Genomic DNA, 26418 nt, shown 5'->3' on the forward strand with positions numbered 1-26418 from the left:
TGCTGCTCTCCTGTGCTTGATGTAATACACTGAAATGCATATTAGCAGCTATCATAACAGTCCATGTAACATTCATGGATGTTTCCCAGTGAATTCCACTTCAATAAGTTTCATTCCATTTCCCTAATCATCTATGTATCTCCCATTAATCCGGCCAGGAAAGCATCATTATTAGAGTAAGCTCTCATTATGCTCAAACTGAAGGGGGTTTATTTTAGGAGGAGCTAAATTGGCATTGTGATGGTGACAGGCTGCAGACGGGCTAAATATGTCAAGGTATACAATCAAAGACAGACACAAATTAGTAAGTGTTGGAAAGCAACAGCGCTTTTGGCTGAGCGCCCCCTACAGTGAAAGAATCTGTACTTTTTGACATAACAAGCCTCATTAGCTTCTTGGCAAGGCACCGTGTGATCAGCCGGATCTGCTTATACTGTGTATGTACAGCAGAGGTGGAAAGTACTCAAGTACAAGTACTCAAGTACAAGTACTAGAGTAGGATTTATCAGGACTCTTTCCACCTGCGATGTACAGTACAGAGCAATAACTTGGGTCTTTTAAAGCTATGCATTTTTCCTCTCGTTTTTGTGACCATTTCAGACTGACTGATCAGCTGAGCTCAGAAAATGATCCACATTTATTTTAATATATCCAACCTCATGGTATGTGAACGGGCAATTACCATGATTAATAAGTTATCATTTGCACATAATAAGTGACTAATTGATTTGACATGGCATCTCTAATAGAGATGATTTTATCACCAGTGAAAATGTAATTGGTTAAATTAAATTAAATTAAATTAAATACATCCCCCCCAAATTGTGTGGAACTAACAATACTATAAATAAATGAAAGCTTGGGACTATAGCCATGAAGAGTTCATTACAGACTGTGTTCCAGTCCAATTCGGAAGGGAGAAACCAGAGCTGCTGTCGGGATACTGAAGTGGTGTCTAATCCCATCTTTTCTCTTGGTGAAAAGGATGTCAGAGCAAATCACAAGTGCTCACAAAGCAATTAGCAGATCCATCTGAACTCCTTATTACTGCAATGACTAGTGGAGCATGCCTCGAAATCACAGATGACCTCACACTATTGTCCCAGCACCGTGAGGTCGCTCTACCGCGGAGAGGGGAGCTCTGACCCGCCGAGCGATAAGGGGAAAATGGAAGGACGAACGGGGCTTTGATCACAGCTGGACGGGGTTTTGTTTCCCCCCCCCCCCCCCCCCCCGCCGTCACAAAAATGACTTTTCTGGAGACGGTGAATTGAGTGATTTTGAAAATGTCTCTTTATAAACGAGGTCAAAGAAAAAATATTGTGATGGTAAAAGTGTGCACATGGTCCGCTAATAGCTTACAGGGAGAGGTGGCCCCTGTTTTCCGCTGTGATGACCACTGCATTATCATTAACCAGCAGCTTTCAGAAAAACACACTCAACATAGAGGTGACATTCTCAACAACGTTTTCTCCCATTTACTGTCAGGTCATTTTGAACCGGCTTCAAAGTTGTTTCGCTTTTCAACTCCATTGGGTCTTTGATCACTGAAATGTTGCAGAGTCCTGCTGCGGCGCGTCCATGGGCCAAGTGGAGGAACGCCTCTCCCTTCTCAGCTCACTTTTATCAAAGTGATTTGAGCTGCAGCGGAAACTAGCTCCACTAACAGAGGTGCATACTGTAGCAATAGCAGCAGTTTGATTTGAATGATCGGTCTGTCAAACGATATCATGATTGTTGCGAGGTCGTAGTAATTTGGTTACCTGAGACCATTCTCAAACATATTCCGAATCAATCTACACAGGATGCATGAAAAGTCAAAAAGCCAATGATATTTTAAAATTATGTTTTTGTTATTGACATTATTACATAATAGCTGTATTTTTGTCTGTATTAAGGAATTGACGACTACGAGTTGAATACAATTTCCACAAATAATAATGACATTACTGCTGCTAACAAAACTATCCAATTGTGATCTGTATCAACAAATTACCCAATTGACAAAATAGGAAATGTGTAGTACAAAAGGTGCAGTATCATGTATTCCAACGGATTTCAACATTGGAACGGTGTACATTACAGCATTTCAAAGCAAAGAAAACAAGTTACCATTTACAGAAGAAAGCAATTTAATCAAGTAATCAATAAATACAAATTTAAAAGAAAACAAAAGAAAACAAAACAAAGAAAGATATGTTTCTCAAAAACGTAGAGTGTTTATGCCAATGATTATGCAAGACAAAGACTCTGAGGAAAAAAAGGTGAATGAACCAGTCCAGGTGGGCCTAGAAAAACTGTATAAACATACCTTTTGGCCTAGATAGATACGATTTTCCCTGGGTCCCCTACAGAGAGCGAGGGAAGTATAGAGGGCGAAGCCTGCAGTCAGAGTGAGAAGGAGGCAGGAGATAAGGGGCTATCGCTGGGCAAACAGGGCCGTACGACTCAAAGGTCTTGTGACACAGATGGGAGAAGTGTGTCATTGATGCTTCTGATCAGTCATGAAAGAAGTAGTGCGGCAAAACGAGAAGAAAAAGGCCCAAAAAGGTGTTTCTCATCCTTCTAGTGTAGCAGAAGCAGTCAGTTTTCTACAAGCATTCTCTCAATACATTTGATTCCTATAATCCATAAGATGTAGTCCATATACTGTATGTTGCCCATGGGCCTCGGCTGACTTTTACACAGAGAGGTGATTTCTTCAATCACATCGAATAATTAGGAAACCAAAGTTATGCCTGCAAAAAAAGTCACTTTTTACACAGACGCAGCAGCATCCACAAGCTAAGCCTCCCAATCGCTCTGGGCGCAGGAATGTGGAGTTTGGCTGGTGGTGCATGGCACTGCTTTGGGAGAAATACTGTGTGTAAGTGTTTACAAATCTAGACTGAACAGACTCCAAAAATGAGTGAACTGTCCAAAATGAGAGGATTAACGCGGGTTCTGTCTTAGCGCGGGCTTTAGCTGTAATAAGCGCTCTGCCAATTACTGTAGGAAACGCTGCAGAGGGTTTTTAGAGCGCCGGGTTTGTGCGGACGGACGCGCCTGCGTGCCGTGCACACACCTGAGCGTGCACACGCACACCCACACACACACACACACACACGGAAATACAGCTTTGAAATAGGTGACATTTTCAGCCTACTACTACCCCCATTACATTCTGAAATGATTTTTATTTATTGTGTAGTGATCTGAACAGGCTGTGAGTGTGCGCACGTGAAACTCTATTAATGTGTGTGTGTGTGTGTGTGTGTGTGTGTGTGTGTGTGTGTGCGCGCATGTGCGTGTGTGTTTGGTTGGTTGTGTGTCTACAGAACTATAGCAAGCTGACTCAGCCTTGACAGTAGCAATCGGAAACAGGAGACAAGGACTTGGCACTCAGCATAAGCCGTGCGCGCGCACACACACACACACACAGACACACACACACACACACACACACACACACACACACACACACACACACACACTTATTGTCTGTGCCTGTGCGTGCCATCACGGAAATAACTGTATTATCTTCAACAAATCTCAGCTTTTAACTGTTTCTGTTGCCAGTTGCAAACAAAACACAGCCTAGAAAAGAGCACAGGGTGTATGTGTGAGGGAGAAGAGAGGGGGGGACATAAATATCAGCCTTTTCTGGACACTTCTTCCTTTCTCCTCTGTCACTCTCTTTCACACACACGGCCGGACCGGCCCACTTCCTTAATACCAAGCCCAAGTCTCCTCTCTCACACACACACACACACACAGCGCTGCCCCCGGACTTCCCACTGCAATTACTTATAAAAACTTTTCAGGGCCCGCCACACGTGGTTGGGTTTTTAAAGAGCTGCGTCCCCCTCCTCACGTGGTCCGGGGGGTATTGAGTCGTCACCGACCCCCTGAATGATCACCGAAAAATAAGGCGGCGCAGACAATAGCTCGTCTTGGTGAATTCAATTCTTTCAGGAGCCTGTACCGTTGTCCAGGCAGCTCCGGGCGAGACAATCGTCGCTTTGATAGTCCGAGAAACACACACTCACTCACTCACTCGCTCTTTAAGAAGAAGAAGGAGGGGAAAAAGAAGAAGAAGAAGAAAAAAACTCAACTCTACTTCCGAGTGAAGATCTAAAGACATACGTCCGACCGGAACTCGGGGGAAGATTTTTGTTTTTTGGGTGCGTTTCTAAGTCAAGGCACTTCCGCTGCTTAAGCTGCTGTGAAGCACAACAAAGACAAAGGAAAAGACAGAAAGAAGACGCGTCCAGCTTCGGCACACTTCGGCACAAAACTAAAACGATATGAGAAAAGGAAGAAAAAAGAAAACGCAGCTGGTTTGATTTTTTCCTTTCTTTTTCTCGACTGACCTGGTCTGCGGTGGAAGCGGCATTGGTGTTGGCGGCGGCGTCGGACATGATTGGATGCGGTGACCCCCAGTGCTGCGTCTGTTTGCTGGCCGCTGTGGGCTCCTTCATTCACACCTTGCCTTTTCGGTTTCCGCGGACGAAAGAGCGGGGGAGGGAGGGAGGGAGGGAGGGGGGGGGGGAGGAAAAAGAGCACGGCGCACCACCCTCCCTTTTGCCCCGGCTTGATTAATGCCTGAATTACTTTCACCTCATTTCATCTGATGGAGCTCCGCTTCCTCTCCGCCTCTCTCGCTCATTCGGCATGGTAGCCCACTCTCTCTCTCCCTCCCTCCCTCGCAGCTCTCCCTCCCTCCCTCCCTCCCTCCCTCCCAGCTCTCCCTCCCCATCCCTTGCACACTTACTTTTTTACCCCCCCCCCCCTCTCTCTCTCTCTCTCTCTCTCTCTCTCTTTCACTTTCTCTCTCGCTCTAGACACAGGAGAGATCCACAGTTTTTTTGCCTCCCTTTCCCTCTACCTCCACAATGAATGGCTCGTTGTCACTCCAGCACCTAGGCTGAATACAGAGCGGGCGAGCGAGGAGAGGGGAGGACCGGGACGGGGGGAGGAGGACGAGGAAACTGGGGAGGAGGGGGGGGGTGATGGTGGCTATGGAGGGTGTATGTGTGTGTGGGGTGTTGAACTCCTAGTTTAGCTGGCCGGAGTAAAAGGGGGGCTGGAGCACCCATGGGGGTTGCTGCCAAGCTCTCTCGCACCCTCACACTCTCTCTCGGCAGATTAAAGTAAGGAGGAGAGGAGAGAAAAAAAAACGAAGTGAGGACCCCGCACGCCTTCCAACCGGACCCCCCCCCCCCCCCACCACCTTCTCTTTCCCCCCTCTGTCTCTCTTATTTCTTCCGTTTGTTTTCAGGGGCAGCTGCTGCGACTCCGCGGACCACCAACAACTTCCCTTTCAACCGCACTTGACTCCTCCAAATCCTCATCGCTCGCTCCAGGCCCGGCCCGGCCCGGCCCGAGCCATAGTCATCCGTCGTCGTCCCCAAAGACATGTTCGCAGGGCTACCCCCCCCCCCCCACACACACACACACACACACACACAACATGTTTGTTACACGCCCCTTTTGCGCCGTTTTGTTTTCAAAAGGGGTCGCAGCACAACCAAACTGACCAACCCACCCATCACAACAACACCCCCCCCCCCCTCCACCCATAATGTTGAACGCGTTCGGCGGTATATGGCAAACAGCTTTGTGTCAAAAACAACAACAACAACAAAAGGAATAGGAAGGGAAAAAGGGGGCTAAAGTGCGTCACAATGCGAGACAGATGAAAACGCACATGAGAAATAAAGGAGACGACATCTTTCAGCACGTTGTTGCTCGGGTCGGGCTGGTTGGGATGAGGGGATCCCTCTGACAGGATGCGGCGCTGGTGGTGTCAGAAGCTGACAGGCCCCTGGCACCCGGCCTAATGGCTGTTTGATAGCCGGGCACAACGGGAGCTGTCGCTCGAGTGGAGACCCTCCAGAAAGTGAACACGAGACGAGCAACGCAGACAGGATGCTATTCATTTGTCCATCAATCTGGGGCATGGAGGTGGACGGAGGTGGGGGGGTTGAATCTCATGCGGGACCCCACAGAGAAAGACATCATTACCATATACTTTCCCCATTCGAGGTGGTGAGAGGAAGTGCCGGACGCCATGTAAGGGCGTTGAGAAACGAATGACAATCCAGCGCGACAAATGGTCCTGCACGTTGATGTGTTTATCACAGGCAAACTATTGACATTCTTCCTCCTGTATTTCTTTTTGAAAAGGCACATAGTCCTTACAAGAGAACACATTTGTTGACGGGGTACCAAGGGACGATGGAGCTCAACAGTCACGTGACACCTCGGTTCCGGAGGAGTATTTCCCCGTTCATAATATTCTGCAATGAGATTTGGATTATTAGCCATGATGTCGTAACCACGGGCGAGCAGCTGTGAAACCATGTGTTCCTGTAGAAGCCACAATCCTTGTTTATTTTTAAACATTTTCTATTCAATTTCATGGAGAAGTACCCACAATTCTAAAATGTAATATCAACGTCTGTGATTGGTGGAGCTCGCTGTATGGTCGCCTGTGATTGGTGGCCTGCACTCATTTCTCTCTGGCTGTTCTTTCTCTGGGTAGGCTACTACGGACGTAGGCTACAGCTTGCTGACTAAAGGGCTAAAACCACCACTGAGTGACTGAAAGTATTATCAAAACTATTACCACTGCTTTCAACGCCGGCACCCATTATAAAATCCGTTACCCGGTTCGTTCACATTAATGCACGGAAATGGGTCTATATAGCCATGGAGCTAATAGCTGTAATGGCGCTTTACAATGAGTCGGTAGATTCACCCATTCACACAGACATTCACACACCGATGGCGGGAAGCTTCCACGTAGGGTGCTGCCACAGCCATCAGGAGCAATTTAGGGTACATCTTGCCCCAGGACACTGGACCTCTTTTTTACATTACACACATGCAGCGCTCAGAGAGATCCTGTGAGACTTGCATATGAGTCCCTGCTGCCACGAGGCAAGCAGTGTTTGTGTGTGTGTGTGTGTGTGTGTGTGTGTGTGCGCACCTGCGTTGGCATGCCTGCATGTGTGGATTATTTTAGAGCAAGGATATGTGTGCGTGTGTACATGTGTGTGTGTGCGCAGGTCATTAGTGCCTCCACGGGGGATCCAGCCACTTCTTATTAGTGCTGTATGTTGGCCTCAGATCAGGTCAAATCTAATGAGACACACACACACACACACACACACACACACACACACACACACACACACACACACACACACACACACACACACGCTGATTATCTGTACTTGAATCAGGGAGGCGTGGAGATAATCAAGCGAAAAAAGTCTCACTATGAATTTGGACAAAACAAAACAAAACAAAAAAGGGAGAAAGGGAGAAAGGTTGTTGTGGGTGCAGTTGTGGGGAAGACTTGTGTTGTTAACTAATTGCCTGTTTATAGGTCATTTAACTCTAATTAGAAAAGCACAGATGCTGCTGTTGGTAATCGCACCAACTTAGTCTACCCTGGTCTTTTTATTCTTTATATTTATGTCAAATTGCAACCTGTGTGCCAAGGATTTTCAAAGGGATTGAAACCATATAATGTTACTGTCATGGAGCCCAGGATGCAGGCACATCTTTATTGCAATACTGGACTATTTATTTGAGTCATGATGGGGACCTGGAGTGAGTCATGGCTCTGCGTCTGGGTGGAGGCTCCTTGACAAGAACGAACCCAGCCTCAGGAACTGGATTTACTCAGTTTGGGTCCGATGATAATTTGAGAACTCCGCTGCACTATGGATTGGTGAAGATAGAGAGAGATCTCTAGTATAGTTGAAAACAGGACTAGCACAGAGTTGCTCTTATTCTCACTGCACAACACAGATGGACAGAAGAGAGAGAGATGAACAGAACAAGATGGCGGAGACGGAGCAGAACTGGGCAGCAGATAAGGTCAGAGGCATCAGCTCTTTCCTGAAGGCTTTCCCGGCGTTAACTTCCAGACCCCTGCCAATATCCATTAGAGATAAGAGACAGTGGTGAGCTTAAAAACACAGAGACAGTGGGACACACCCACTTCCCTTTTAGCCTATTAACTCATTGAGTGCCAATGACGTTGATCGACGTCAAAGTAAATAGTGACGTAGAGTGCGAATGACGTCGATCGACGTCAAATGCGTTTTTTGACAGTGGGACGTGGATCAAAGCCTCCTGCATCTCCTGTACAAATATTGTAGCTATTGAAGGTGTATAACCTATTTTACAGACCAATTAGGTGGCGACAGTGCTCTCCAGATTAGAGAAAGGTCAGGAAAACAGCAGGAAAAAGCCCCGTGATGAAAGAGAAACCACTCATGCTGCAGCCAGAGCCATATAGATGGCTCTGGCTGGAGCTGACGTTGGCTGCGAACAGCAGTCAATCCGCGCCCACAACTGAGCCTCTCTGTCTCTGCTGTATAAATTTCTCCACACGATTAGCCGCCAGAAAAGCAGCACCCGACGCCGAAGGGCCAAACCATTCTCAGCAGTCCGGTTTGGCTTTTCCGTGTTACGCTGGGAGCCGGCGCACAAAAACGGAGCACTCCGAAAATAGACGCTGGGTGCGTGAGGCTGTGTGTTAGTGTGGGGAGGAGTTTGCAGCTGAGTGGGGGAGAGGGGGGTGGGGCACGCAGGGCACCACACAACTACACCACGTCACTACATCAGAAAATATTAGCTTCAGACTCAGTGAATGTGCTTGAAATGCTTCATTTCACAAAAGGCGGAATATCTCAGCTTCTAGATGGAAACGCCTGTTTTTGCTGTTTTTGACCTATCTTCTCCGGCTGATAACTAAAGAACGGAAAATGATATCAATAAACTTTTTTTTGCTGCTGATACAATAGAGTCTCATCGTTCTTTGTGCGTGTTCGGTGTTTACATATAATATACATATATAATAGTAATATCACACAATATTCTGTGGGCCTCGAGAAATCACTGAAAACGCTCTGAAACTCTGGCACTGGCACGTCCGTTCTCCAAAAGTGGCTGGCACTCAATGAGTTAACATCCAGCTATATTTGAGCCTGGCTTTCACAAGGGTATGCTAATGCTAAAGCAGTGTTTTGAGTGAGCTCGTCGGGTGTGCCCTGTGGGGAATTGTTCAATTTCACTTGATCGGTCCATAAGAATGAAAGATGAATCTTAAGTTGTGACAAAGAGTAGCGCAACAATAGAATCAATGGCTGCACTACAGTACCTTTCTATGCCTGCAGGTGGTGATAATGCAATCAGTAACCAAATAATGACCTTTTTGTTGATTTCAAGAAGAGAAATATGCAGGTAGACCAAGTGACAACGCTAACAACAAAGATGGATAAATATTTGAAGAGGAAAAATACAGACTCTGGAATTGATCCTCCTGATCAAAGTGGTCCTTCCAAAATTGTGCCTTGGCTCCAAAAAGTTTGAAAAACTGCTAAAAGCCTTAGAGAGGCAGATATCAATCAGCCATTTCTTATGGGAATAGCTTGGAACCACTGAGTTAGATACCTGCAAAACTTGAATGGCAAGAAAATGTAGTCAAAATTGAAATAACGGATAAGAATGAATATGACCTCTTTTTCATATTTGACAAATAAATATACATTTGAGTGCTACTGACATGGTTCCCTGGCGCTAACTTCTATCTACAACTTTCTACTGTCTATCTACACTGCTGTCAATCTTTCAGCTGACCATGGTAAATTATAGAGAGGATGGGTCAATGAACACTTTCAAAGACAGGCCCTTGAACCGAAACATGGATCTTTTGGGCATTGCCTCTGGCCCAATTCATGAAGAAGAATCAGTGATCATGTTCTTGAAGGAATCCTTCCAAATCTATATGGTAGAAAGTTGACATTTGCAGTTACAATGTATGTAATCTGTCAAAGCATGTTCATTCCAGATAGAGATGGGATTCCAGAGGAAACCCAAGGGGTCACGTCACGCAGGTGTCTTCTGGACTGACATTTTTTCCAGAGGAAACCCAAGGGACATGCAGGTGTCTTCTGGACTGAAACCTTTTCCAGAGGAAACCCAAGGGGTCATGCAGGTGTCTTCTGGACTGAAACCTTTTCCAGAGGAAACCCAAGGGGTCACGTCACGCAGGTGTCTTCTGGACTGAAACTTTTTCCAGAGGAAACCAAAGGGGTCACGCAGGTGTCTTCTGGACTGAAACTTGGTGGAATATAGAGCAGGTTGCAGGGGCTGTGAACTGCCAATCAGTGAGCCAAAGCAGGAATCTGGGCAGCGGAGGGGGAGAAAGGAAGGGGAGAATTCACTCTGTTGCTATAGAGATCATGGAACGAATGAAGGCTGGATACAAAGACAGACAGAGAGAGAGAGAGAGAGAGAGAGAGAGAGAGAGAGAGAGAGAGAGAGAGAGAGAGAGGGGAAGGTATAAAGAGGTCACAATATGGTGCACCACTATGCAGACCCAAGTCAGGAACACACATGCTGCAGGGAGAAAATCTTGTCCGCTCTTGTATATTTTCTTCATTTTCTATGTTTTCCTCAGACAGATAAAAAAAGTCAAAAGTTTAATATCATGCCCCGTAACTCTGACTCATTCATGTTGAAATTTTCAATCTTTCCTGTGCTGGGTCAATTTTACGATCCAAACGCCAGTGAAACACATTTAAAATTAAATTCGGAATAGTAAAAAATGTGCATCAGAAAACACTGTTGGCTGGTTGAAGACATGTAAGTCAGGTGGACTCTAAATTGCCCATACATGTGAGTTAGGGATGGGAATCTGAATCACTGAGGCAATGTGATACGCATCTCCATGCATTGCCAGCAATTCCATACATTAAAGATACATATGAAGCAACTACCAATACAATATGATATGATTCCTCCCTATTGTGATGCAGTGTGGTTCAACATGATTTGATTCAACACAATGTTTTATAATGCTATACATTTACTCTTACTTGAGTAATTTTAATATATAGATAGTACTGCAACTCAGTAAGCGTCTTGTTTATGCTTTTTCTTTAAAGGCATGTGGGCCTCTACTAGTCTAATATAAATCTGATTTTACAGATAAAGATGTTAGAAACGATGCAATGCAAGTTCATCCCAAATGGTATCCGATGCACACTTTCATTTGACTTGAATGATGTGCTTACAAGAGACAATGCGCATGAGATCCCACGCAAGGGGTCCACGAGACACCACCCCTAACCTCAGTCACTTATCATTCTTAACCTCGTCAAAGTAGGCCAAAAACGGCTCCCAGACAGTTGAAAACCTTTTGAGCGAGTTGGTTCTCAGGGACCTGAGTCTCTCCATCTGTATTTCAGAAATCATGTGCATCAGCCACACCTGAAAAGAAGGTGAAGAGGAGGACTTCCATTCCTTCAGAATAAGTCTTTTGGCAACAGTTGTCCCCAGTGTCAGAGATTGTTGCACAGCTATAGGGAAGTTCAGACAGGACTCCGAGCAGCCGAAGATGGCAAGTTCTGCCTCCGGCCGTAGGGTTATTTTGTAGGACTTGGAGTACCAGTCAAATATTTTGGCCCAGAATCCGGATAGTGAGGGGCAGAACCAAAAAGCATGAGACAGTGTGCCCTCTGAGACCCGACACCTATCACATAGTGGTGAGACAGAAAGATAAATCTTGTGCAAGCTGTGCTTCGAGTAATGAAGACGGTGAGCAACTTTAAATTGAATCAGCTGGTGTCTGCTGTTGCCTTTAGCTATGTTTAATTCAAGGAAAATGACGCTGGTGTATTGAAGTGAATGGAGAGCTTTCCCCCGCAATGGGCGTGGCCTATTTCATGCAGTGTCTATATGTCACAATGCGTGACATCATCAATGACATCATCTATGGGAAGCAGGGAAGGGATGCTGATGTCACAATGGCTCTGTAAATATGAAGGTAAAATATCGCCGTGGACAGATTTTATTATTATTTTGCACCAGATTCATTCCAGACCCCTGAAAAGTTGTTTGGCAAATTTGGGAGGCGATCAGAGCAGGGGTGCACCTTGCAACTGAATCCGAACAAACAAACACACAGCTCTCCAATTACAATTAAGAATATTAAGATAAGATAAGATAAGATAAGATAAGATAAGATAAGATATAGGTTTTTGCTGACATTTGTCAATTGTCAATGTAAAGTTTGTAAACTGCGGTTTACGTAAACTACGGTTTATGCAGCTACATCTCGCTGCACGATGACTTCTCATTGAACATCCATGGAAGCAACCTGCTTTTACATGGAAACACAAATCTCACAGTGAGCCTGAGCTTATTACATCCACCTCAATCTATATATCTGTCCCTTACCGCAATTAACTGAATTAATATCTCATCGCCTCTGGTTAGCTCGGCAGGCCTGTGACGGGACGTCTAGACTGCGGAGAAGAGCCTTATAAACCAGAGTTCCCCTTCCCTCTGCGGAAAAGCCACGAGATAGAAGAGGCAATGCGACGAGAGCTGCGAGGGGAAAGAGAGGAGAAAATAAGGGAGAAGAGGAGAGGCGAGGAGAAGCTTAGAGAACTTTGCAGGGTCGAGGTTCACAATGGGACAGGCACCGCGGGAACCGAATAACACAAAAAGCTGTTTTTTTTGCACCAGCAGGTAGGCTTTGTCCGGTGCAACAAAGGGACAAAATGTGTTGGGGTGCAGTCGGTGGAAAATCAACCTTCATGTTACTTGCTCCTAAACGGCAAGCTCTTTAATTGGATAACAGGGGAGAGAAAGTGTGAGAAAGAGAGAGAGAGAGAGAGAGAGAGAGAGAGAGAGAGAGAGACAGAGAAACAGATGACAAAGGTGAAAAATACCAGGGGCAGAGTGAGAATAAATTGGGGCGAGTTGGGGACACGGGACAGAGAACGGCCGAAGTTTGTCCGCCCGTCCATCGAGAGGCTAATGAAAGACAGAGACAAAGAAACAGGAACAGGGAGATATTTCCAACGCTTGGTTTAACCTGAAGTTTCCATGATAATTTCTATAACCCCCCCCCATGCACATCACATTCCCCACCCCTCAGTGCTTTGGCTGGGAGGGCCCCAGCTGTTCGGTCTGTATAAATAGCGTGAGGCTTGGGCCCGGACCCCCGGGGAGAGCGAGGGTTCATCGGAGGGAAGGCATGGGAACGAATCAGGCTGGAAAAGAGCACACAACATGTACACATTTTGACAGACATATGGGGCCATTGCTGGCGATGAAAGTGAGGGCACGTGCGGATCGGAGCTGGCCTCACGTGGGCGCGGGTCGCTGTCATGCAGGGAATGTGATGCCATGGAGGGAGAGAGAGAGAGAGAGAGAGAGAGAGAGAAGGAACAAATGAAGTATGATGTCATTTGTTCATATTGCAGCCAGAAACCGTGTCCGAAGTGTCACTGTTTGATGCCAAAGTGTGCACATTGGTGGAGATGCATCGTATTTGCGCTCCTATATAGCCTGGTATCGCCTGGACGCAAGGCTATTCACAACTGACATATTTTTCAGCCCCAAGTGGATTGGTTGCTGTGTGTTGTCAATCATAAAACTCTTTGACCAATCACAGCAAAGCAGGATGATGATTCTGCACCAAAATAAATGTAATTGATAAGAGCAGAAGGCTAATAGGTTGTTCCACTGCAACATCATGGCAGGAGTGTTGTTGTCAAAAAAAAGCACAAGAGCTTCCTCTCTTGCCTTCGATACTCTTTGGGCTCTATCTTCCGACAGGCGCTATCCCCTAATAGCGCTTTGCGCACTGTTTGCGCGTGCCTTAAGGCACGGAAGATAGCTTTCCGCCTTGCGCCGTCCGCCAGGTGTTCTGCCGAGTTTTGCTCCCCCGCCGATCAGCAAAAAAGAAAGCATCCCCACCTCACGGGAGCTACTTGTAATGATTTATACAGAAAACGGGCATGCGGAAATGTTCACGGCACCTGTCGCAAGCGTAAATTAGAGCCGTGCCAATTCTGCCAAAAATCTTGGCAGAATTTGGGCGGTCTTAACTACCAGATTTATTCACAGGCGTGGCCAGGCAAGGCTGGGCATTACGTCAATCAAAACCAATCAGATTCCCGTCTCGCAATGGTTGTTTGCGCGAGGTTGCATGCAATATGCTGTAATTCTCTCCATGCGTAATATAGTGTACTCACTCGTGCAAGGACAGAGGGAGCTTATTGACAGATTGTCTGTGGTGCCAATGACCCTTCGGGTTATGAAGGTAAATAGCCTATGTCCATTGTCCCACAAGTTTTCTCAATTCATTTCCCTCTTTGCGATGTGATAAAAGTTTCTCAGTGAGTTATAGTTGATTGCCTCACTGAATTATCTGCTAATACCCAATTTTAGCAGCATAATTTGATGTATTGGCGTGGCAAGGCTGTGCTTAATGACATATCTAAAAGGAATTCCACTTTCCACTCCACAAATACCTCTGTGTGCTTGGAGTGCAGCCGTAATCTCCGTGCAGAGCGCCCAGCGCAGAGAGGTATTTGCGCGTAAGAGGTCCTTTTCAAAGCTCTTAGCGCAAAGTAATTGCGCGCTGCTGACGATAGGGTAATGCCATCTATCCCACATTTTAGCGCTGAAACGCCTGCTTTGGCTTGTGGCAGCCAATGCCCAGTACAATTATCACAGGCATGCGCTTGTGTCCGCCCCCAATTTGCATTGCGCACGGCGTTAAACGAGCGCAAACGCTAAATTAGCGCTTTTGGGAAGGTAGAGGGCTGTGTCTGCTAAACAGGTAACAAACATTAACTTACTGACTTCAAAGCTGATGGGCTTACTGGAAAGAGCGTGACTCAAACTGTTTAAAAGGCGAAACCTTTGGTCACTCACAGTGGTGTTTTGAGCCCAGTGAAGTGGTTACAGCAGCAGGTAGTGTGGGCTTAGCTAACGTAGCTAACAGCTAGCCATCTATTTAACATACACGTGTGTTGTTGCTCCGCTCTATAGTAATGCGTCGTCTGTAGATTAGTCCTGCCGCCTACATCGACGGTATCTGTCCTCAATAACCGCCAGTGGACTCCTTGCGTCCAGACCCATATGAAGAGTGCTGACAACTGGGGCTGGATACCAGGCTCGGTTCTATGTGGTCTTTTGGTGGGTCAAGGCCATTGCTTGCATAGTTTAAGAGGTTCTTTTCTTTTGCACAACTCGTATACAACAACATCAAACGACAACAAAAACCTCAGTGGAAGTGTTCAAAATGTACAGTATATCTCTGTCTATCTATGTGCAGCTGCATTATACATCCATAAGGCACATATTTGGATCTGAATATGTGAGGTATTTTTCTCTTTGCAAACAAAACGGCCCAGAATACGATGGCTCAGCATTGTATTTCCCTTGGCGATCGAGGAACCAAAAAATAAGATGTGAAAATTAGCATGCATTTGAATAAAAGTAAATGACTCCTTCCAAAAGGTTGAGGCACTGTCGGATGCAAGGAGGCTGACGGGGTGACTTTCTGCTTTCTGGAGAAAGCGGGAGTGGGGCGTTCAAACGCAAAGACAGGGGGGGAGAGAGAGAGAATGAGGGGAGAGAGAGAGAGAGAGAGAGAGAGAGAGAGAGAGAGAGAGAGAAGGAAAGAGTGATAAATAACACAGGGGAGGTGTGTGTCCAAGCAAGGGAGGGCTGTCCGGCCCTGAGAACAGCGGACCCCCCCTCGTCCCAGGCTTATAGCTGCCATTCAAGCACACACACACACACAAACACACACACACACACACACACACACACACACACACACACACACACACACACACACACACACACACACACACAGCGAGCAGGTTGGGTTCAAGCGCAACAAATTACCTAAATATGGTGCTGAAAAGGGCTTTAGAAGGCAGCTCAATTGGAAAGCGTTGAAAATGATCATAATACTATTTCACCCACTTCAGGGGGAACGAGAGGAGGAAGTCCCCTTCAAGTTGCTTGTCGTGTGTGCGTGTGCGTGCGTGCGTGTGTGTGTGTGTGTGTGTGTGTAGGTGTGTGTGTGTGTGTGTGTGTGTGTGTGTGTGTGTGTGTGTGTGTGTGTGTTGGCGTGTGTTGGCGGGGGGGTGGATGGCGACCCATTAAAAAAAGGAAAAGAAGGGGAGAGGAAGAAAAACAGAAAAACAAAATTTTCAGCCTGAGTGGTTTTTCCAAATGAAATCTAAAGGTCTGAAAGTCGGGGAGGGGGGGCGGTGTCGGAGGTGCTGGGGCACCTTAAAGGGTGCCCAGCAGTGGACGTGTTTGGCATTCTGTAGCCTTTGTCCCGCCATTGTGCGTTCGCCACAGTGGCCGGCGTGAAGCTGCCGCTCCGTATGCAGCCGCTTGTTACGGCCGCTCGCGTTCGCCCATTCGCTCGGCCGGTCAGTCGGAAGGGGAGGGGCCCGGGGGGCGGTGGGGGGGGTGTCCAATCAGGAACAGAAATCATGTCTGACTTGTCATCTCATTCTTCTCATCCTCTCTCCTACCCTTCTCCCTCTCTCTCTCTCTCTCGGTTCACATCTGTTTGCCCCCCCGCGCCCGAGGCAGTCAACACGGTTGCTGAGCACTGCTGCTAACTAAACTGGCTGATTGGCAACTCAATGCCTTCCTTACATAAGGACAGGCAGGGGGGGGGGGGGGGGGGTGTTATAGACAAAACTATGCAGAAACTGGCTAGTCTCACCTGGAAGCAGACCTTATAGAGAGCCAAAGTGAACGTCACTTCCTGCTTTCCAGCATGTGAAAAATATGAATGGTGGTGAAAGCTACCTTTTTGATCCTGTTTGAATTGTGCCACGGGAGTACACACGTCACGTTTGTCAATGTAAAAGATAACTCTGCAAGTCGAGAAAGTCGCAGTTTGTGGTAAAACTGTGGCACTATAAGTTATAAATCAGAAAGACTACGCACAAGCAGTCGTGTAAGTGACGTCTCTCCCGCCAGTTCATTGTTGTTGATGGTGTGACGTATAATGTGCGACACGAGATGTAGTTGATTGACAAAACTAAACATTACGTTTCAGTTTCAGGACAAACTGCGACTTTCTTTGACATGCATAGTTATCTTTTAAATTGACCAAATTTAACATGTGTACCCCGTGGCACAATTCAAACGGGATCCAAAAAGTAACGTCTGTCTCCATTCACCACCGTTGTGTTTTTTCTGACGCTGGTACAGGCAGAAAGGCAGGAAATGACGTTCCCTTTGGCTCTCTATTGACAATTTACAGTTCCTGTGGGTAAATGAACACACAGTCACACACCGTCCCACACACACACACCACACGCACGCACACACACACACACACACCCCACACACACACACACACACACACACACACACCTACACACACACACACACACACACACACACACACAGGCTTGGCGCCGCCTGGTGGATCGGATCCACATTTGGCCCCTGGGCAGTGATTTGGACAGCATAGTTAAGTGTTTAGTTGTGTTTGTGTGTGTGTGTGTGTGTGTGTGTGTGTGTGTGTGTGTGTGTGTGTGTGTGTGTGTGTGCATGTGTGTGTGTGTGTGTGCGTGCGTGCGTGTTTGTGTGTGTGTGTCGTGTCCTGACCTCAGGGAGACTGTGGCTATTTCTTTCCATTTAGTTTCCACTTCACAGCTTACAGCACATATTAGCCAGTAGCCACACACCCCATGGGATGGCAGAGACACACTCACTCATGCACTGACTGACACACTCTCTCTCTCTCTTTCTCTCTCTCACACACATGCTGCACACACACACGCGCGCGCGCGCGCGCACGCACACACACACACACACACACACACACACACACACACACACACACACACACACACACACACACACACACACACACACACACACACACACACACACACACACACACACACACACACACACACAATGGCTCTGTGGGGTCATGACAGCCCAATAAAGCCACATTCCTGAGTAATAACAAAGTGCCATCGCTGCTTTGAACTGTTCCCAAACACGTTCCTCTGACGTCGGCATTTAAGGCTCATATGCAAATTAATTAAGGTAGGAAGAACGTGCTTTACTATAAAGTCAATAGCTGCTAGTGACAGGCATGTGTTACACACATAGGTGCTTTACTATAAAGTCAATAGCTGCTAGTGACAGGCATGTGTTACACACATAGGTGCTTTACTATAAAGTCAATAGCTGCTAGTGACAGGCATGTGTTACACACATAGGTGCTTTAATATAAAGTAAATAGCTGCTAGTGACAGGCATGTGTTACACACATAGGTGCTTTACTATAAAGTCAATAGCTGCTAGTGACAGGCATGTGTTACACACATAGGTGCTTTACTATAAAGTCAATAGCTGCTAGTGACAGGCATGTGTTACACACATAGGTGCTTTACTATAAAGTCAATAGCTGCTAGTGACAGGCATGTGTTACACACATAGGTGCTTTACTATAAAGTCAATAGCTGCTAGTGACAGGCATGTGTTACACACATAGGTGCTTTACTATAAAGTCAATAGCTGCTAGTGACAGGCATGTGTTACACACATAGGTGCTTTAATATAAAGTAAATAGCTGCTAGTGACAGGCATGTGTTACACACATAGGTGCTTTACTATAAAGTCAATAGCTGCTAGTGACAGGCATGTGTTACACACATAGGTGCTTTACTATAAAGTCAATAGTTGCTAGTGACAGGCATGTGTTACACACATAGGTGCTTTAATATAAAGTAAATAGCTGCTAGTGACAGGCATGTGTTACACACATAGGTGCTTTACTATAAAGTCAATAGCTGCTAGTGACAGGCATGTGTTACACACATAGGTGCTTTACTCTCAGTAAATAGCTGCTAGTGACAGGCATGTGTTACACACATAGGTGCTTTACTATAAAGTCAATAGCTGCTAGTGACAGGCATGTGTTACACACATAGGTGCTTTACTATAAAGTAAATAGCTGCTAGTGACAGGCATGTGTTACACACATAGGTGCTTTACTATAAAGTCAATAGCTGCTAGTGACAGGCATGTGTTACACACATAGGTGCTTTACTATAAAGTAAATAGCTGCTAGTGACAGGCATGTGTTACACACATAGGTGCTTTACTATCAAGTCAATAGCTGCTAGTGACAGGCATGTGTTACACACATAGGTGCTTTACTATAAAGTCAATAGCTGCTAGTGACAGGCATGTGTTACACACATAGGTGCTTTACTATAAAGTAAATAGGTGCTAGTGACAGGCATGTGTTACACACATAGGTGCTTTACTAGTGACAGGCATGTGTTACACACATAGGTGCTTTACTATCAAGTCAATAGCTGCTAGTGACAGGCATGTGTTACACACATAGGTGCTTTACTATAAAGTCAATAGCTGCTAGTGACAGGCATGTGTTACACACATAGGTGCTTTACTATAAAGTAAATAGGTGCTAGTGACAGGCATGTGTTACACACACATAGGTGCTTTACTAGTGACAGGCATGTGTTACACACATAGGTGCTTTACTATCAAGTCAATAGCTGCTAGTGACAGGCATGTGTTACACACATAGGTGCTTTACTATAAAGTAAATAGCTGCTAGTGACAGGCATGTGTTACACACATAGGTGCTTTACTATAAAGTCAATAGCTGCTAGTGACAGGCATGTGTTACACACATAGGTGCTTTACTATAAAGTAAATAGCTGCTAGTGACAGGCATGTGTTACACACATAGGTGCTTTACTATAAAGTAAATAGCTGCTAGTGACAGGCATGTGTTACACACATAGGTGCTTTAATATAAAGTCAATAGCTGCTAGTGACAGGCATGTGTTACACACATAGGTGCTTTAATATAAAGTAAATAGCTGCTAGTGACAGGCATGTGTTACACACATAGGTGCTTTACTATAAAGTAAATATAGCTGCTAGTGACAGGCATGTGTTACACACATAGGTGCTTTACTATCAAGTCAATAGCTGCTAGTGACAGGCATGTGTTACACACATAGGTGCTTTACTATAAAGTCAATAGCTGCTAGTGACAGGCATGTGTTACACACATAGGTGCTTTACTATAAAGTAAATAGGTGCTAGTGACAGGCATGTGTTACACACATAGGTGCTTTAATATAAAGTAAATAGCTGCTAGTGACAGGCATGTGTTACACACATAGGTGCTTTAATATAAAGTCAATAGCTGCTAGTGACAGGCATGTGTTACACACATAGGTGCTTTAATATAAAGTAAATAGCTGCTAGTGACAGGCATGTGTTACACACATAGGTGCTTTACTATAAAGTAAATAGCTGCTAGTGACAGGCATGTGTTACACACATAGGTGCTTTACTAGTGACAGGCATGTGTTACACACATAGGTGCTTTACTAGTGACAGGCATGTGTTACACACATAGGTGCTTTACTATAAAGTCAATAGCTGCTAGTGACAGGCATGTGTTACACACATATGTGCTTTACTATAAAGTCAATAGGTGCTAGTGACAGGCATGTGTTACACACATAGGTGCTTTACTATAAAGTCAATAGCTGCTAGTGACAGGCATGTGTTACACACATAGGTGCTTTACTATAAAGTCAATAGCTGCTAGTGACAGGCATGTGTTACACACATAGGTGTGTGTGTAAATACATTACATAAATGTAATGTAAATGTAATGTAACATAGGTGCTTTACTCTCAGTAAATAGCTGCTAGTGACAGGCATGTGTTACACACATAAGAAACTGCAGTTCACGTTCAAGCTTAGCATTATTCCAAGCAGACATACCTGAGTTTCCCCTCAAGCAGATTCTGAGATTCTGAAAAAATACCATCAGTTTAGCTTCAGGCGTTGGACCATGAGCTGCTCACATGCTGCTACCTGTTGCTTTCCTGCAAATTGTACAAGGTAATCGATTACAGAGAGAATACAACATAGAAATATCAAAGCATCTGACTGTGAACAGAAGGCAATCTGAAGTGACCTTTCCTTCCATCTGGCCTTCATGGTGATGGAGGAAGGACACTGGTCCTCACAGCCAGACAACCGAGGCAAACAAATGTAGACAAATGAGCAGCTCCTACTCTCACACCCCCCGACGTGCATACATCCAACCGACCAGCGGACGGGAAGCAGACGGAGAGATAGAAGTCAAACAGAAGAAAGAGAGAAGACGGCGACCGGGCCCCATAGCAGCTCGTGCCAGGGCGCCATCTGCCCGTCCATTCAGAGGGGGGCGCTGGCTTCCCGGGCAGTAAAAGACAACGAGGGAAGATTGAGGAGACGGCGCTGCCTTTGAACGCTGTGAGCCAAGCCCGGGAAGAACGTTTGGGCAGGAAGACTGCCGGCAGAAGGCGACCGGCCCGAGCCAAGCGCTAGCAGGAAGCGGGCGCCTTGTGTGTCGCCAGATTTACGATGACGGCGCGAACCTGGGTCCATCCACCAAACCATCTGGACCAGCGGGCATAAATCTGACCAGACAAGGAAAGTCACTTCAGAGAATGACGGCAAAATAACGGCGTAGTAAGTACAACAGAAAGGGAAGAGAATGGAATCATGGCAATATAGGAAAATGCTAATTTCGAAGAACACGCACGCACGCACGCACGCACGCACGCACGCACGCACACACACACACACACACACACACACACACACACACACACTCACACACACACACACACACACACACACACACACACACACACACACACACTCACACACACACACACACACACACACACACTTACTTTCTTGCCCTCCCGCCCAACCTTCTCCCTCATCCACAAATCCCTTTCTTAGATTTTTATTCTTTTTGTCTTCTGATTTTCCCCACCCTTTTTCTCCCCAATTGTACTTGACCAATTCCCCCTGCTGATCCGGGTGTTGCTCCGCCCCCCCCTGCTGTCCCGGGTGTTGCTCCACCCCCTCTGCTGATCTGCGGAGAGTGTAGACTAGCACATGCTTCCTCCGATACATGTGCAGTCACCAGCCGCTTCTTTTCTCCTGAGAGCGAGGAGTTTCACTGGCAGGACGTAGCACGCAGAGGAAGGATCGCGCTATTCCCCCCAATTCCCGAGCCGTCCCTCCAAAACAGGCGCCCCGACCGACCAGAGGAGGCAGTAGTGCAGCGATCAGGACACATACTCTTAATCCGGCTTCCCACCCGCAGACACGGCCAATTGTGCGCCCGCCGCCTAACCAAACCTGAGGTAACACTCGAACCTGTGACCCTCGTGTTGGTAGGCAGGGAATCTACCGCTGCACTACTCTGACATCCCTTTCTTTGATTCTTTGTTCCTTCTCAGCCACAACTGACATCACGGTCTATCACTGAGGAAGACAAGAAACCTAGCCACCAGAATCGGCCAATCACAAGAGGGGAGTGTGTGTGTATGTGTGTGTGTGTATGTGTGGGGGGGTGCTGGGTGGCTGTACAGTGTCACTGCTGCAGTCGACTGTTCGACCTGCTGCTCTACGCCTCTGTTGACCTCTGCAGATAAGACATGTATGCTGGTTATGCTCTGGCCCCGCCTCCTCTTCCAAAGCAAACAGCGGCACTGGATGAAAACAATGTTTGAAATCATTTGAAAAAAGTGGGTTGAGAGAGAGACATGAATAAAGCTAAATGGCCTCATTGCCATCGTCAGCATCTCAAAGCACAATCCCAACCCTAACTGAGCCTACGTGTAAGTCGGTTATCAAATAATTTCAATATCATAACACACTTTTTCCTTTGTCTTTGTCCATTTTTAATGGGCTCCACTGCCTGGATTCACTGTCGGATGAAGTGAATTGACCCCAACCGATGTTTGTCAGTAAATATTAGCAAGGGAACCTAACATTTAGATACAGAGAACAAACAAAGTATTCAGCAGCTACTGCCATGTCCTGAGCCAAATCAAATAGGCAGTCATGATATACGTGATAATAAGTGGCACATAGCTTTAGGAAAAGTGTGCTAGATGAAAGAAAAGAAGGTCTTTGGCAGAGGGATTTGGCTTGCATCTGGTTACCTGTATCTCAAATCAATACAGGCTAACAGGTAGCTGCCTCATCCCAAAGACATGCTGCACGCTACCTGGTGTGTTTGATGCTAACTTTGTCACCCCCCCCCCACACACACACACACACACACACACAGACACTGTTTTTAGCCATGGCTGAATCTCTCAGATGGTGTCCTGATTCATTTTGAGGTGTGGTGTTCAGAAATGAGATAGTAGGTTATCCGCCATTTGAAAACAGTCACGTCTACCTAAAAAATAATAATAATACAGTAGATTGACAGCACATTTTATTCATGAATTGTGGTAATTTTGAAAGTACTATTAAGATTCACAAGATTAACAAATCCTTGTTTATGAAAATGAAACACTTTCCCTGAATCCGGATCTTTAGCGCCCTAGCGTACACCGGCGCAGAAGGCATTTGCGTCTGCGCTGGTTCTCTTTCCTATCGTTCGCCTGCTGCACACCTGGCAATTTCAGGCCGTGCGCCCGGTGCCGGGAAGATAGCAAGCGGCCCCCGTAAATGAGCAGATGTACGCTCGGGATAAAAGTACAACCTGGACACGCCTCTAAGTGCACTAGCGCCCGGCGCTAATTGCCCAGTGCGACCGCTCCACCGAAATTTTCCAAATATGGCCCTTAGTGTCTTAGTGATACTGAATGTTAAAATGATTTCTCCCAAAATGTCCAGTATATTTTGTGTTTTTAAAAATCACCTGATGTCTGAAATGATATTTTGTCAATGACATATAATATAGTAAGCATATACCACGATCCAGTTCCAGGAAACACACGCCCTTTAAGTGATGAAGACTGCAAACCATCCTACCATCATGACTGACCGCCCTTCCAATGCTGGAAACACTGATGCAAAATAAGATTGTTATTTAGAATCCCACACACAGTCATATGTTATTTAGAATCCCACACACAGTCATATGTAACTATCAGCTATTTGATTGGCAAACTGTCCCTGAAAGAAAGACAAGAAAAAAGGGTCAGAGACCAAAAAACAGAATCTCCATCCTCACCGAGCCCCTTCAAGTTGTCTCCGTTTGCAGAGAGCACGGGCGGGACTGATAGCTTGTACCTGTTGAGTTCAGACAACGCGTGTGGTGGTTTCAAAATGGATAAGCACCTTGAAAGGACAGACTGGGGGGGTGGATGGGGGGGGGGGGGGGGGGGGGTGGATGGGGGGGCAGGAAGGTGAGGCTTCAAACAAGGTAGAATGTCAGAAGTGAGGAAGAATGTCAGAAGTGAGCCGGAATTGTGAGTTTGTGTTTACCGCTTTTCTTGAGACGGACGGGAGGGCTTGGACTGAGTGGAGAGGGAGGGAGAGAGAGAGAGAGAGAGAGAGAGAGAGAGAGAGAGAGAGAGAGAGAGAGAGAGAGAGGTGACCTGACTGCCAATGACACCAAACCTCTATTTAAAGCCTGACCCGACTGACAGATTCACCTATAGGCCTAAAAACACAGAAACTATGCTCACTTGTAATGACCAAAGAGTGTATAATGAGCAAAGATCTTATAGTTAACCAAGAGCATGAATGAAATTGAGTTGGGCAATGAGAGTTAAATCAAGTCTATCTACCATAGCAAGTTGCGTTGGTGTTGCGTTGGTGAATAATATTGTTTGTTTGTTTTGATGTCTCTGTCTCGTTTATTGGCCCCTGTCGTTAACTAACCACCGTTGGCCCCATGATGTCCTGACATGATTGGAACAGGCTTTTGTTGTTGTTGCCGTTTCATTGCACGGATGCGTTGCGTAAGCCACAGGAATACAACTACGGCCTAAAGAAAACTCTCAGCGCAGCGACTTCAGTGATCGGGAGCAGAAAATCGAACAATCACAAACCAATGAAATCGCAGACTAAGATGAAATGGCTCTCTCTAAGGTCAGCTAGGGCATCATCACCTATGTACTGAATCCTATGAAGTGTTTCCAGGTAATGTGGTTGACCCGTTAGATCATAGCAAAACCCAAAGCAAAATCCTCACCTTTTTGACTGTCTCTAAAGAGAGAAACAACGTAGAAAGAGAACGTTTGAAGCTAAGTCACCATAGTAGCCCGACCCAACCACCTGCCCTTTTGTCCTGAGCATGGAACAAATAAGGGGGAGAGGAGAGGGGAGAAGGGGGGCGATCAACAGCGGGTCAGCTCGTGCTCCACTGGTGGTCCAGCAGCTGCATCCCAGCAGCGCACGGCACCAGTGACCCCGCACAGTGCCGCTGCATGCTTGATGTGTGTGTACATGTACATGTACATGGTGTGCACGCACGTATACAGTACAGTGTATGTGAGTGTGTATGTTAAAGGAACAGTTCACCCACAAATAAAAGAAAATGCTGTCATCTCCTCACAATCATGCCAGTTGACACACAGGTGAAGCTTGTTCATATAATACTCTATAATACAACTTGAGAAGAACCGGTCCCCACTGACTCCAGTTGGTTCGGAAGAAGGCTGCTATGGATGGAGTTGTGTCGGCAACCTCCCTGTGTGTTACAGTATATGGACCAAACTTCACCTGTGTTTCCAACTGCCACGATGAGGGTGAGGAGGTGATGAGCAGAATTTACATTCTTGGGGTGAGCTGTTCCTTTAACTGAACGAGCGCAAGAACTTACCAGGATCCCAGCAAACTGCTTCTCTGCCATCCTTCGGGACCTTGTGCGCAAAGATCCTCGCCTCTCTGCTGCGTTCTCTGCCTCTGCCTCTTCCGCCTCTCGGGATTAGAGTGTGAGGGTTTTCTGAGGTGGCGTTCGAGTGTCTTCACGCCGTCGTCGCGTCGCGCTCTCTCTCTCTCTCTCTCCCTCTCTCTCTCTGTGTGTGCGCGTCTCGTTCCACCCCTCTGCCTCTTCTCCGTTGTTTGGGAAGCGTAGCTGGAGTGGCGTCGCCGCTTTGTGCTAATTCTGCCCTAATCCAGAAACTTTTCTATGCTGTGAAAAGAACATGTGACAATCGGAGAGGGGTGGAGGGAGGAAAAGGGGGTAGGAGGGAAGGAGAGAGAGGGAGGCAACACTTTTTAGTTACTTGTCCCCTTGGCCACGGTCAAAACAATTCCTCAGTGTGTAAATCACCTGCTTCTCGCTCAAAAGATATCAAGCATTTTGGCAGTGTGTTTTAAGAGTTCCCGTGAGTAACCGAGACGGGGGAAGAGGACGTCGTTAGGGAGGATGCAGAGAAATGATTCAGAAAGCACGTCGTGACAGATTTGCATTTTGTAGCAAAGCAGCCGCCACAACAATGTGTCCTTTTGTGTTAAGAGATTAACTGTTAGGGGAACGTTTAGACTGCCCATTGACTAGCGCTGTATAAAAGCCAACCTGGAAAAGAGCACTCAAAAACAGATGGGGGTGAAGAGGAAATGGGCAGAAAATGGTTCTAATTGAGTTCAAATGACCTCGAATGGTTATGTTGTCTAGTTACTTCAAATATTCTTTTTTGGGGCAGTAGCTTTCGTCTCCAAATCAATGTAATCACATCAGTATCATTTCAATATATATATATATCTTTTTTGCAATTTACCATGTTAGAAAGTTAGAAAATACAAAAT

The 26418-nt window shown here is 46.2% G+C and overlaps 1 protein-coding gene across 1 annotated transcript in view; it reads right to left on the reverse strand.

Annotated features, from left to right (window-relative positions):
- The window catches only part of slc6a9 (solute carrier family 6 member 9), a gene marked incomplete at both ends in the record, with an annotated part of 67777 nt that extends 42258 nt beyond the window's left edge, over nucleotides 1–25519 (reverse strand). The window contains one exon of the mRNA XM_083658796.1: nucleotides 25490–25519. Coding sequence (XP_083514922.1) covers nucleotides 25490–25519 — 30 coding nt within the window. The remainder of the gene's footprint in view (nucleotides 1–25489) is intronic.
- Nucleotides 25520–26418: the final 899 nt, after the last annotated feature.

The sequence above is a fragment of the Poromitra crassiceps genome (genome assembly GCF_964638095.1).
Source record: "Poromitra crassiceps genome assembly, chromosome: 23".
Classification (NCBI taxonomy): Eukaryota; Metazoa; Chordata; class Actinopteri; order Beryciformes; family Melamphaidae; genus Poromitra; species Poromitra crassiceps.